Genomic DNA, 15401 nt, shown 5'->3' on the forward strand with positions numbered 1-15401 from the left:
TGATTTACTTATCTGGATAGTTACCTGAGGAATGTTAGACAGAAAAATCCGAGTCTAACTCCTGGTTACCTATATATCTGCCCTTCTCCAATCACTCACATTGACCCCTCACAACCACCCCCCCGCCTCCCCGGCAGCCTTGACCTCCCTGACTAACACCCTAATACCCCATCAGCCCATGACTTAACCAACCCCTCCCCCCCAACCTGACCTATTTGGCCCCCGACCTGACAAATCCTCCCGACCCGACCACCTACACACTCACCTACCCACCTCACCCACATGCCACAGCACTCACCTGCCACCCTACCCACCTAACACCTCACCCACCTGCCCCCTACGCACCTGCCATCTCACCCACCTGCCTCCCTACCAGCCTATCTACCTACCACCCTACCCACTTACCGCACCCATTCTACCCATTCACTCATTCACCCATTCATTAACATTCATCCATCGCCCATCAGCCACTCATTAACATTGAAACTGGAGATTTAAACTTACCTTACATCAGCCAGTGCCGTAAAATGGTACTGTGTCTTTTGCACTGAACTTCTTCACTGCTCTCTGCATGGATCCCACACTGAGGGAGTTCTTTTGTATCGCGGATTGGAAGTCCGGCTTTTTTAAATGTATCCAGGTAAACGGGTAGTTTTCAGGCTGATCAGCATCGGACAAAGCAGTTCCAATGCTAATCAGACAATTTGGGCCATTATCTCCCCATTCTTAACCCCTCTTGCTTCTTCTCCACCCCTTAACATCTACACTCTGTACAAGCCCCACACATATCCAGTTACCTTTTCACTGTCTCTCACATTCTCTTTCTGCAGGGCAAAACAGTGCATAAAGCAAGTGAGAGGACAAAGACCAGGGAAGGAGTAGCCACCATCACAGGTCTCAAATAAGCAGAACAAGAAGCCCTGGAGACTGGCGGCCCAAGTAGAACTGTGGGCAACAAGAAAGGCGAGGCTGGTGACTTTGCCATCAACAAATTTGGCACGCTTATACTTCAGTTCAATATCCAGTTCACCAATTGCAGGTTAAAAACAAAGAATCTGCACTGAAATCTCAAACAGGACATTCAGCTCCAGGGGACTGCTCTATCAGCAATTTAACACTTTGTCATTACTGCAATACAGTGTCATCTTAGAATATGCACACAAGGCATAAAGTAGCCCCCAAACCCACAGTGGACAAAGAATGGTCAAAAATAGGAGCAATAAACTGGAAAGTGGAAAAGTTTAGCTCAATCAAGAAGAGATCCAGTGCAAATTAAGCAGGCACAAAAGTTAGCAAACAGATTGATAAATCAACTGTGACAAATCTTCAAAGATGAGATGCATAGAGTGCAAAATAAATACATTTTTAGAAGGAAAAACGAGAACATTTCAAAAACTAAAGTTCCTTGGATAAATACAGAAATTACAACTCAATGAAAACTAAAAAAGGACGAGCATGATAAAGTTAGGCTAAAAATAGTAAAGATAATTATGAGAATATAGAAAATCTAGTGGTGAAGTGAAAAAAAAAGAGATTAGAAAGGTGAAAAGGGAATATGAAATAGGTTAGCAAGTAATCTAAATGAAAACAGTAAAGGGGGTTTTATAAACTTGAGGGTGAGAAATTTAGCTCACTTTCCATTATTTTGATCTGAAAAGCAGGGGGCCCGCAGTAGAGAATTGGACGAGCCTCATTAACTCATAAGCCCACCTGATGTGATATTCAAGAAGGTCTGTAAATTGACAAGCAGCTTGCCTGCCTGAAACTAGCATACGGCTATTTAAATATGCAAATCGGGGTCATAATGCTGGCACATTGCAGGCACTGGGCGGTCTAACTAGCAGTCTGTAAAAAATAGGCCCTGGAAATTTTGAACTTTTACTTTTGTGGGCCCAGGATCTGTAAGAGTGCTCCTCCTGGACCTACAAATAGTATTGCCAATCAGCTTCCCTGGCCACCAAAATAAAAGCCCATCCAAGGCAAAGCAGCAAGTTGGATCCAAAATTGGCTCAGAGGCAAAGGGTAATGATCAATTAGTGTTTTTGTGATTTGAAGGTCATTTACAATGAGGTTCTGCAGGGCACAGTACTAGCCCTTTGCCTTTTTTGGTACATATCAATGTTTTGGACTTGAATGTAATGGGTATGATTAAGAAGTTTGTGGCGATTCAAAAATTGGCCGTGTGGTTAATAATGAAGAAGAAAGCTGTAGACTGTAGGAAGGTATCAATGGACTTGCCAGGAGCAAATGGAGTTCAGTCTAGAGAAGCATGAGGTAATATTTTTGGGGAAGGCTAACTAGACCATGGAATATATAATAAATGGTAGGATACTGAGAAGTATGGAGGATTAGGGGGATTTTGGAGTGCATGTCCACAGATCCTGGAAGTGGCTGGACAAGTAGATCTCTATTCGTCGAGGCATAGAATATAAGAGCTGGGAGATTATGCTGGAACTGTATAAATGGCTGGTTCAGTCATAGCTGGAGTACTGCATGCAGTTCTGGTCACTGCACTATAGGAAAGATGTGATTGCTAAGGGTAATTTCTAGGATGTTGCCCGGACAGGCGAATTTTAATTATGAGAGAAGATTGCAAAAGCTAGGGTTGTTTTCTTTGGAACAGGGGAGACCTAATTGAATTATGTAAAATAAGGGGTCTAGATAGAGTGGATAGGCCCTATTCCCTTTGGTTGAGGCGTCCATTACCAGGTGGCAGAGAGTTAGGGTAAGCGGTAGGAAGATTAGAGGGAATTCAAGGGGAATTCATTTCAGCTAAATAGTGGTGGGGATCTGGCTGAAAGGGTGGGAGATACTGAAACCCTCATAACATTTAAAAAATACTTGGAAATGTGCTTGAAATACAATAACCTTTCCTGCTACAGACTGAGTTGGAAAGTGGGATTAGGCTGGATGGCTGCTTGTCCTTGGACACAATGGGCCGAATAGACTCCTTCTGTGCTGTAAGTCTCTATGATTCTGCGTTAACTTTGCCTCCCTCTTGACCAAACTTGACCAATGCTTGTGAGTCATTCAAGTTCTCACTCTTGCACAACCAGAGTACACAGTTTGCCAATGGCATTTAAATCAGGTCCAACCTGTTTCAGGCAGAAGTCAAATTTCTTGATCATAAGGAGTAAAGGAGTAGTCAGAGAGATCATAGCATCCCTCAGGGCTAAAGGGAGGAGGGAGTCAATTTGTGAAGGATGAAATTGTGTCAGATATTAATTAAATGTGCTGCAACAATTCCTACAAATGAATTTTTACCAGTGGAAGTAAGAAGGAGTTGATCAATTAATAAAACTAACGGTAGAAATAGCAGTAGTTCTGCAAAAATGTAGCAGAATTCAAAATGGTAAATCATCAAGCTCTTATTGTAAGTATTAATTGTATAATAATTGTATTTAATTCTATGCAGGTAATGGGCACTAACCCCTCTATAAATAGGCTAAAACTATGGCTGTTGGGTTAAGTACATAGGAAATAGTAGGAGTAGATGACCATATGGTGTTAAGGAGTGGCAGGTGATGTGTGCCAGGCAGACCAGGGACCAGTTTCTACTAGGGAAACTTGGCCACGCTATCACAATGGTTTTGCAATTTGTATTTATTACGAGAAGTTTTGTGCACTGAAATCAGAAGTAATGAGTCCACTAACACCTTTAGCAATTTTAAAAACTAAATTAAAACATTTATTAACAAAAGAAAAAATTTCAAGCACATATATAAGATTACAGTTATTTAATACTATAACAAACTCCCAAATCTCTAATTAACCTGACTCCCAACTACTTACCCTCTTTAAGGCAACAGTCCCAAAATAGATTTTCAATTTAAATAGGCAAGCCGGCAACTTTACCACAACACCCACTCGGCAGTGGGTATTTCAAAGGCTTTCCTCCATCTTTAATTACTGGACTCAGCATACTTCTGCAAAAGTGGCTGGAGGCTTCCCCAAGGCTGTTTTAGATGTTACATGGCCCCCCAACATAACATTCCATTCTTCTTTATATATGTTTCTCTCTCTTTAACCTGTAAATTCCAATATTCTATATGTCTTTGGAAATTTACTTTACCCATAATATAAAAATCTCTCATGTTGCCAAGACGGTCTGTACCTTTGGGAAAAATAAACATACTGCTTGGCCTTGCTAATCTTGTTAGTTGTAAACTTCCTATCATCCCTTTATAACACAAACAACCTCTTCACTTATCTAAAAATGCAAATTCCCTTCACACCCTACATGCTGCCCTCATCCAGGTTTACTCATTAGCATTTCAAATGCCTTTTACCCTTAACTTCTTTTGATAATTTCAAGCTTGCAGTCTATCGGACTCTAATTCAATTAAATCATACAGACAGAGCCATCCACACTCACACCCATAAACCTACTTTACAATAAACTGCAATAATATGATGAAAAATAGGTTAGTTTTATGACAATGGGCCCTCAAACCTGCTCCACCATTGAATAGGATTATGGCTGATCTTCAGCTTCACTTTCCTGGTCCCTTCCCATATCCTTTGATTCCCTCAGAGACCAAAAACCTGTCACTCTCAACCTTAAATATATTCATCGATGAAACATCCACAGCCCTCTGGGGTAGTGAATTCCAAAGAAATTTCTACTCTTCTCAGTCCTAGATGATCGGCCCCTTATCCTGAGACTGTGTCACCATGTTCTAGATTCCCCAGCCAGGGGAATGAATCTCTCAGTGCCTACCCTGTCAAGCCCCTTCAGAATCTTGTACGTTTCAAATCACCAGAGACTATAGGCCCAAATTACTCAGCCTCTCATCATGGGACAACCATCTCATCCCAAAAACCAATTTAGTTAATCTTTGCTATACTGCCTCCAATGAAAATTGAAAAATAAGGGAAACATCAAAAAATTCAAATTAATTAATTGATTATTGGGCTTAATAGTCCCCTTAATTGTCAGCGGGTACGCTACCGACCCTCGCGCACGCCCACTGACCAAAATGTCACACGAATGTGCGATGACATTGAGACGCTCGCCTGACATCATTGTGCGCTATTTCGTGCTCGCGCGTGTCAGTACGCATCTGCACACCGAGCTGAAAATCCTGCCCATTGATGCATGACATTCAGTCTCTTTGTTTAAGTCATTAATATAGATTGTAAATAGCTGAGGCCGCAGCACTGACCCTTGCATATTGTACCAATCACAGCCTGCCAACTTGAAAATGCACCATTTACCCCTACTCTGTTTCCTGTCTGTTAACCGATTTTCTACCCATGCTAATATAATACTTGCAGCTTCATGAGCCTTTATCTCCTGTACTATTCTATTGCCTGGCACCTTATCACATACCTTTTGGAAATCCAAGTATACTACATCCACTGGTTCTTCTTTATCTACCTTTCGATTTACATCCCCAAAACACTTTAATAAATCTGTCAAAAACAATTTCCCTTCAGTAAAAATCATATAGGCTTTGATCATACTATGATTTTCTAAGTGCATTGATAATACTTCCTTAATAATAGTTTCCAACATTTTCCTGATGTCAGGCTAACTTAGCCTGTGGCTCCCTGTTTTCTCTCTCCATCCTTTCGTGCCTAATGGTGATACAGTTGCTAACACACAATCCACTTGGATTATTGTAGAATCTAGGGAATTTTGGAAAATCATAACCACCACATTCACTATCTCTGCTGTTATGCAGGCTATCAGGTCCTGGGGATTTGTCAGATTTTAACCCCTTAAGTTTCTCCAGTACTTTTCTCCGCTGATATTAATTACCATAAGTTTCCCACACTTAGTCCCTTAGTTACCCTTTGCTTCTGGTGTGTTAATTTTGTCTTCCACTGTGAAGACTGACAAAATATTTGTTCAACATCTCTGCCATTTTCTCACTTCCCACGATAATTTCTCCTGTCTCTGCCTCTAACAGACCAATGTTTACTTTTGCTATTCTATTAATTTAAATATAATTTTAAACACATTTTGAATGTGTTTTTATATTCCTAGTGAGTTTTCTCTAATATTCTATTTTTCCCCCTTTTTTTCAACCTTTTGGTGGCCCTTTGCTGGTTTCTAAAACAATTCCAATCCTCTTTGCCAAATATTAAGCATCTTCTTTTAATCTGATACTATACTTAACATCCTTAGTAAGCCACAGATGGATCCTTCTTGCTAAGTTTTTAAATGGAATGTATTTTTAGTCACTTGTTAATATAGAACTTGAGTATTGCTCAGAAAAAGAGACATGCTGCAGAAACTTTTCGTTTTGCACTCATCATGACATATTCACAAGAATAACAAATCTCAAAGGAAGCAACAATTTATACTGCATAAGGAGAGGGTGCTGATTGGTTCGCAAGTGGGCTCTGATTGGTAGAGGTTTTGTCATGGAGAATGCATCAGGGAACAGGTAACTGCCAAGCTTCTGTTAAAATTCAAACCAGGCAGCTTGACTCTGATTGGTCAAGGCATTGCCATGGGGAATGAACCAGGGAATGGCCCAAACTTTTGTTTAGTTGAAAAAGGAGCAATGCATGGACATTTCCTGTTTGCAAAGGATAGGGCTCTATGTGTGAATATATGTATGTATTTTTGTTGAACATTTTTAATTGTTTCTTTAAATGTTTCCCAGTGTTTATTTATTACCATACCTTTTAGTCTATTTACCCAATCAACCTTAGCCAACTGTCCCATCGTTGCTATGTAATTGACTTTGTTTAAGTTTAAGATTCCCCTTTGGGACTGGAGTATGTCACTTTCAAACTTAACATGTGTTAGGAGGTGCAATGTGTAATTCTGTAAATGAATACATTAGTGTGTAAAGAATGGCTCCAGTTTTATCCTTCACCAACTGGTTTTCTAGAACAGAATATGGTTACCTAAAGGTGAAGGTTGGAACTCAGGGGAAAACAAAAATCAGAAACCACAATCTTAGCAACCATTGTGAAAAATGTCAGAAAGCAAGTGTAAATTGTTGGCATATGATTGCTCTCCAATATTCTTGGAGTCTGAACCTTATGAACAGTGGAAGAATGAAGTCATACAACCATGCCAGCTCTCTGTAGAGAAATCTAATTAATCCCATTCCCCTGGTCTATCCCTACAGCACTGTACGTTCATTCCCTCAAGTGTCCATCAAATTTCCTTTTGAAATTTTTCATCGTCTCCACTTCCATCACCCTCACAGGCAGTGAACTCCAGGTCACTACATAATAAAGTTCTTCTTCATATGTATCATCCTTGTATCTCTTGCCGAAAACATTAAACTTGTCTTCCCTAGTCCTTGTACCATCAGCAAATGGAAACAGCTTTTCTTTGTCTACCTTATCGAAACCTGTCACAATCCTGTAGACCTTTATCAAATCTCCTCTGCTCTAAGCAACACAGCCCCAGTTTCTCAAATGTAATCTCATCCCTGGAACCATTCTGGTAAATCTCCTCGCCAACCTCTCAAGGACCCTCACATCCTTCCCAAAGTGTGCTGACGAGAACTGAATGCAATACTCTGATCGAGGCCCAAGCAAAGCTGTATACAGGTTCAGCATAACTTCTGTGCTTTTGTAATCAAAGCCTCTATTTATGAAGCCCAAGGCCCCATATGCTTTACTAATTAATATCTCAATATATTTGAATTATTGAAATTTACAAGAAAGGTTATCTGAAAAATGCCTAAGGCATGGTCAGATTTTAACAGGTTTTGAAACACAAGTGGTCATTTCATGGGGGAATAGATCATGGACCTTAATATATCATGAACTGTACATAATATTGACTAAGTTAAATTTGGGGATTCCTGGATCAGCACTAGCATTTAAATTTCTGGATTGTGCCGAGGTGTCTTATGGACAGGCTCAGGGTTCTAACTAGTGTTTGGTTCTCAAGGAGGGAAAGTCTGTTGAATCAGATGTCTGCTCCCGTGAAAAAAATCCTGGGAAAACAAAGTTATTTATACCAGCCATCATGAAACATATGGGACATTCTGTGGTGTCACAATAATAAAGGACTCAATGATTTCCAGATTTTGAAATGTCCCAGATCCTGGAGGCTGGCAACAATATAATAGAAGGGTTAAAGACAGGCAAAATGAAGATGAAAGCACTTTTAGCAGATCTGGCTATTACAACAGAAGACAGAATTGGAACCACAATAACAGGCAAATGAATTCCAGTAATTCCAAAAGACCACTTAGTATATGCTTCAGGTATGACTCCAAATATCATTATGCGATGAATTGCCCAAAGTGGAGAAGCAGGGTCCTTGATATGACAGATGGCACAGAATTCTGAGGAAGAGGATGAACATAATGATGAACCTGAACAAATTGTACTGATCACAAGGAATTATAGTTCTGTGTGGTATGTGTTACTTAGAGTCATTTAACTGTACAGTGCTAAATAGTTATTGTGCTTCGATATGATGTAGAACATATTGGTTAAAATGTTACCTCGATTTACTCAGTAGTGAGGATTGATGCAAGGTTAAGGAATATTGCTTTAGGTCTTGTGATGACGACACACAGAGGTCACTAAAGAGAGTTGTATTCCATGTGAAATAGCTGGAGGAAACCATTTTATAACTACTAATGTAGTTTCTAGTAAGATACCTATATTGCTGAGGAAACCCTCTTTGATAAAGGCATAAATGCAACTTGGCATAAATAATGAGGCAATTATTTTTGGATAATCAATGGACCTGCAGTTTACCTAATCAGCATATTATTGTATCCCCTTAACAAAGCCTAATGTTTCTCTTCAGTGTTATAGACAAGTACTAATGGCATGGGGTGACAAAAATCAGAGAAAGAAAAAATATTGTCTTGAAGTTACATAGATGATTTGCAAACTCTACTTGTCAAAGGTTAAAATTCCTACAAAAAGATGTAGATGCGGTTGATGAAGGGCATACAAAGCGAATCGAAGAGATTAATGAGAAGTGAGAAATCTGTAAAAAGTATTTGAAGATGCCACCACAACCTATTCTAAGCCTTCCATTGGCACATGACTTTAATAAGGTAGTAGCCATGCAGCTAAGGGTATGGGGCAAAAATAGAAATATTTTCATCCTCTGTTTTCTAAACCTGGCGACCGGATTTGATCTATTTACAATCATACCTAGTGAGGACTAAAGGGTAAAACTAAACAAAATCATGAGAAATGGATAGGAACCAGTGTTTCTGTCTGATAATGGAGGGGAATTTTCCAATGAAAAGTTCAGAGACACATGTGAAAATATGAACATCATGGTCACGAATACCACAATTCAAAGTCCTTTTTGTAACGAAATAAAATTTTAGATGATCAACCAGGCTGTAAGTTGACAACTGTCCAAGGGTTGTTCATGCATTTAGTTCCTATCAATTGGTCTACAGGTGGAATCGCAAATTGCCGTTGTGTTATGTGATAGTCCTTCTGCGCTAGAAGTACTTCAGTTAGGTCAATTGTTTGCTGCACATTGGGAGTTCTAGTCCAGGATTCTCTTAAGGTTAACTTGCAGGTTGAGTCGGTAGTTAGGAAGGCAAATGCAATGTTGGCATTTATTTCGAGAGGACTAGAATATAAAAGCAGGGATGTGCTGCTGAGGCTTTATAAGGCTCTGGTCAGACCACATTTAGAATATTGTGAGCAATTTTGGGCCCCGTATCTCAGGAAGGTTGTGCTGGCCCTGGAGAGGGTCCAGAGGAGGTTCACGAGAACGATCCCAGGAATGAAAGGCTTAATATATGAGGAACATTTGAGGACTCTGGGTCTATACTCGATGGAGTTTAGAAGGATGACGGGGGATCTGATTGAAATTTACAGAATACTGAAAACCCTGGATAGAGTGGACGTGGGGAAGATGTTTCCCTTAGTAGGAGAGACTAGGACCCGAGGGCACAGCCTCAGAGTAAACCTTTTAGAACAGAGATGAGGAGAAACTTCTTTAGCCAGAGATTGGTGAATCTATGGAATTCATTGCCACAGAAGGCTGTGGAGGCCAGGTCATTGAGTGTATTTAAGACCGAGATAGATAGGTTCTTGATTGGTAAGGGGATCAAAGGTTATGGGGGGAAGGCAGGAGAATGGGGTTGAGAAACTTATCAGCCATGATTGAATGGCGGGGCAGACTCGATGGGCCGAATGGCCTAATTTCTGCTCCTATGTCTTATGGTCTTATTTGAATGCTTTACATGCAAAGAGATAGGCTTTCATTAATGCTGAGGTACATTATAAAAGAGAGAGCTATAATGAATGGAAAGACCCTGGTAAGGTAATAGGTTGTGATGACAAGACAGTACTTAGCTGTTATGACCAAGCAGTTGGTACGGCTGAGTTTTTAAAATATCCCAAAGGGAACCTTTTAAACTATAGGTTATGACATTTGTTATGTTTGAGATGCAACTCTAAATTCAAGAATCAGCCCACCAGTTCTTTTTACATTAAACTAAATGAACCATTTTATTAATTTACATAGGTTAAAATATATATAAACATGGCTACAAATTACTACTATCATAACTTTTAACAAATTCCCAAACTAATCTCCATTAAGGCAACAGCAACTCATAGACTTTACCAGACACCAGACAAAGCATTTTCACCTTACGAATTCAAAATGAGGTTCTTTTCCCTTTGGTTCCTGTGGAGACATTTGGAGGCTTACAGCTGTTTTTGATCTCACATTACCTCTGCCCTGCACACGCAAAACTACTGAAGTTATACCAAGCAACGCTCATTCACTTTTCACTTTGGACTGGGTCTGGAGCTTCAGGAACTGTTGTATTCTTTACTCAAGCAGTTGTTGATCCTTCTTGTTTTCCTGCTCCACTCTGCCCCCACACTCCACCCTGCCCCCCCAACCTCCAAACAAAACCAGCCTACCAGCTTCTAAAACAGTTTTCCAGGCATGATTTTTTCCAAAGCCATAAACCACCATGTGACCCTCTTGTGAACAGTCCACCAGGATCAAGATGTTTCCAGCTTCTTTAAAACTGCTTAATGACCTTTTCTTATAAAATGTGGTCTTGTCCAGGAACAGCAGCAACCAGAGTCCTTGCATTAATCCTTTGAGGGAATGTCTTTTAAAAACACAAGTTCTCCCAGAATGCTCTTAGTCCTCAAAGATGAACCATTTTCCGTGATTAAAGCGTTTATGACAACTGGTAAGGGGAACCGGAAATAATCCAGCGAGTTAGCACCTTTGAGGTCCTGCTTTTTAATTTCTCTCCTAACTCCCTAAATTCTGCCTTCTTTCTGCTGATGTCATTGGAGCCGAAGTGGACCATAGCCTCTGACTGTTCATCCTCACCCTTCAGAATGCCTCGTAGCCATTCAGTGATATCCTTGACCCTGCCTTCAGGGAGGCAACAAATCATCCTGGAGTCACATCTGAAGCCCCTGAAATACCTTCCTGATTCCCTTACGATTGCAACCCCAACCACAATGACTCATCCATTCTTCCTCCTCCCCATCCAAGGGCTTGGCTCTGCCGGCACTCCTGAGGAACCATCACTCTCACCATATTCAGAGCTGAACACTAGTTAGGTGAATGAGATGCACTCATGGGATCCCTGCCCGGCCTGCCTTTGTTCTTCTGGCAGCCACCCATTCCCTCTCTGCTGGCACATCTTTAATCTGCAGGGTGGCCACCTCCATGAATCTTTCGGCCTGACGATGCCTCGTACTGATTTCAGCCACTGCTCAAGCTCTGGAATCCAGAACTTGAACTGCACAAAGTAGAAGCAGAAATGTAGCAGCACGAGTAGAAAGTTGGTTGATAGACCGGAAATAAAATGCATTCCCTGAAAGTGAGAAGGACCCCATGGAAAACAGTATTAAGAGAGACTTGACGTAGAAGGCTATGGGGAAATTCAGTTGAGGTTTTAAAATGATGAAGAAATTTGATGGAGTCAGTAACTAGAGGTTATTAATTAAAAATTGTCACATGATGGTGAGGTGAGTGGAAAAATTTTAAGAATTTTTGGAGCGTGTAATACAATATGATAGTACAAAGTGTACACATAACAAACTTGAATATCTAGTTCAGGTCGCAACCTATTGTCACATCTTGGGTTGTGTTATTATATAGTTAAATATTGGGCACTGTGAGTAACGCCTCGAAACAGAGCACCCAAATCATTTATGCGATTGACCTGAGGAAACATGTCAGGCAAAACTCTAAACTTGTAACAGGCTAAAATGCTACTAAATGACCCAGATATGCAGACCTGTAAATTAGTACCAATACTGAAATCTCCAGTGTTGTTTTAAGATTTTTCATTTTGCAGGGAATACTAATATCGATGCTTTAAGAATAGGGAAATAAAATACAACCAACAATCAGAGGTAATGCAGGGAAGCTCTAGATGCAATAAGCCATATTTAAAAAGAACATTCAAGTCAGTGGCAGCACAATAAGAATTTTGCTTTAACAGATGTGTATTCTGGGCAGCTGGCCACATCACTGAACTTGGGGCTGATAAAATGATAGAAGAGTGTGTTTCATGTGTTTTAATGCTTTCCATCTACTTTAATGAGATGTGGTAATGAGCTTTCCAGATATATAGATCATTCCAATGGCCTCTAAAAATATTAAATAATGCAATGGATTTCTTGGAGTATGTACACAGTAAAGGCAATGTTTTGGTCATGTGACCAATTTTGCAGCACAAAATATATCCACATCTTAGCGGTGTTTCTTTAATAGAATTCAGTATTGACTGTATGGTCCAATGTGCTTCAGGGTCCCGATGCAAGGACCAAATGGGCAATCCAAGCCCACACTTGCCTGCAGCAAGACCAGTGATGCAATCTTCTGGGAGGCAGCCTCCTAATTGGCACCAGAAAATTGGCACCGCTACTAGAAAAATGCCTGTGAGGTTGCAAAATCACCCCAATTGGAGCCTTAACCATCTTAATTGGCTGTCTGCAGCCATGGAGCAGGCAGCCAATCTCATTCCCAGCACGCCCCTAGGGGCAGCAGGATTGCATCAGGCAGCTGTTCTGATATGGCTCCCCTCCTATTTTCCAAGTCCACACACCCACCCCTTCCCCATGCCCCACCTCCTAGCCCAACCACAGGGCCAGTAAACTCCAGCCTCACGTGCTTTTGTGCAGTGCAGCAGCATTTCTTAAACACTAATAAAAGGATGAAAAAATGTATTCTTCCGGGGGATAAAAAATGTTCAAGGAAAGAATCTATTAACACAAGAGACAGTACAAGGGGCCTTAATCTCAACATGGTGAGGGTGCAGGCAGGAAGAAAAGCATGTCGAATAGTATATTCTGTGCGGCACATTTTTGGCCTCTTTCAATGGCTGCTTGTTGTGTTGCAAAGAATATTTCCATGTATGGAATTGGAAAGGCTGCAAAATTCTGAATCAAGAACATCAGCTGTTGAGGTGCAGGGCTGGGAAGTTCCAAATTGGGGACTGGAGTACAAAGAACTAGGGAGAGCTTTTACTCTAGGAGGAAAAATATACTGTACCACTGGTATTTCATGACAAGCCATTAACTCACACATTGCTTTTAATGTATAGGGTTCAGGCAGGCACACTTTTCTAGTTTACCTAACTGTATGAAAAAGCCATCTTTGTTTTAAATAGAGCCTCTTCCATCAGTTAAGAGTGAATTCCCAAGTATTAAGAATGTCAGCTTGGCTCGAATGCACTCACGGTTGAGTTAGAAGGTTGTGGCTTCAACCTGACCTCAGGACTGGAAAGTATAATTTCAGTTGACATGGCAATGCAGTACTGACAAAATACTCCCTTTGCCAGCCAGACATGCTTTCAAAGGGACATTCAGTTCAGGTGAACATTAAACAAACTGTGCAATTATTTGAAGGAACTATCTGCTGTCCTGGCCAAATATGTTCCTCTTTCAACCACCATCATCAAAAATAAATAAATTGGGCATTCCTTTTCATTATTATTTCTGGGTTATTTCTGTGTGAATGATGAAATGAACAACTGGTACTAATTCTAGAACACAGAACAAGATGCTATAGCACATAAATCCAAATCTGGAACAAAAGAGAAAACTGCTTTCCTTACCTTAGCACCAACAATAACATTTCCCAGCAGTTCTGTTTTTAATGGTCTATGTTCTGGTTTCGTGTAGGTCAGGGTGTTGATACTTCTAGGTTCATCAAGATGGCTTCTGTTAAGGTACTCAACTGGGTCTTCCTTCTTTAGCTTCTCTATCTTATCAGTGGGAAGGTTCTCTAGCCCGCTTGGTAGCTACAATAATGAGGTGAACAATATTAGCATGACTCCTGGGTACACTTTCAGTCCAAATATTTAATTAGCGGTAGCAATTGTGTCATATTCTACTGAATCTGGTTTCATATGGTGTTTATCTCCTAGCCGAAAACAGCATGCAAATATTTGTGATTACCAAGCAATTTATAAATGAAATAAAAATTTTACACTGCTAACTTAGTACGCAGTTAGGAAACTGCACTTTGGGAATTATTTGAACTCGTCTGTTTTGATTCCCAGAGATCCCAAAGTCGTCTGTCATCTTAACTATGTACTTATTTTCTTTTCTCCTCCCCTGGAACAATATTGTTCCTGTATGAGTGCTGACAATGAGTGCATGCAGGGAATTTGACTGCTGCAGATGTGTAACTGGATCCTGTACTCACCTGACATTCACACATAAGTATTATCTACAAGGAGTCGCAGTAGCAATCATGGCTTTGGCTGCTTCTTCTCCCTCTCTAGCCCTGAGATAGCAAGGCAAGTATAACATCATTGCCTGGCTGAGATCAGTTAGAGCAAACCACAAGTTAAACCTGCTTTTCCCTATTTAAAGTGCCACAATTGGATCCTGAAAGAAACTTAAGTTTTGCGATATGTAAATTAGACCGCTGGTTAAAAAGATAAACTTAGGAATTCTGTCCGGGTTCTTCACACAAGGAATAAATTTCTGGGTGGAGGCAAAAATACTTGGATCTATTAAAGAAATTTGTAGGTTTTTGTTTTTTTTAAATCACAGTGTAGATGAGCTTAAGCTCAGACTTTCTAAATTTTTTGGTCAAATGTGCTAAGGCAATGTCAATGTGGAACGGTTAAACAGAGTCTAGAAAAAAATAGGTGAAGATTCATGTTTCTGCTGCACACCTACTCAAGTCATGCATCTTTGAGTTGTCAGTCTGGCTAAAGTGCTGTCAAATATTCTGTTTCATTCTAATCTTACAACATGTGAAAATTGTATTGATGCAGGCACAATTTCCTAATGTTCTCATAGGAATGTACAATGCACACAGATTCCATTAAAAATTACATGCTCTGGGCTGTTCATTTCTCTTTGCTGTATGGTAAATTCTTAAAATAAGCAGTAGATTATGTTTGATCTTTTGGAGGATGCTAGAGGGTCATTTGCACCAGAGATGACTGACAGCCTGCACCTACCTTTATATACAACCCTGTGTCCACATT

General features: G+C 40.3%; 2 protein-coding genes across 3 annotated transcripts in view; one reads left to right on the top strand and one right to left on the bottom strand.

Moving 5' to 3' along the window:
- Positions 1-15401, top strand: part of eps8l2 (EPS8 signaling adaptor L2) — a 598035-nt gene that overhangs the window by 286577 nt on the left and 296057 nt on the right. The gene's annotated exons all lie outside the window — the stretch shown is intronic.
- The window catches only part of saxo4 (stabilizer of axonemal microtubules 4), a 169356-nt gene that overhangs the window by 84933 nt on the left and 69022 nt on the right, over positions 1-15401 (bottom strand). Inside the window, exon 9 of the mRNA XM_078549101.1 lies at positions 14013-14198. Coding sequence (XP_078405227.1) covers positions 14013-14198 — 186 coding nt within the window. The remainder of the gene's footprint in view (positions 1-14012; positions 14199-15401) is intronic.

The sequence above is a fragment of the Cetorhinus maximus genome, chromosome 9 (assembly GCF_964194155.1).
Source record: "Cetorhinus maximus chromosome 9, sCetMax3.hap1.1, whole genome shotgun sequence".
Taxonomy (NCBI): Eukaryota; Metazoa; Chordata; class Chondrichthyes; order Lamniformes; family Cetorhinidae; genus Cetorhinus; species Cetorhinus maximus.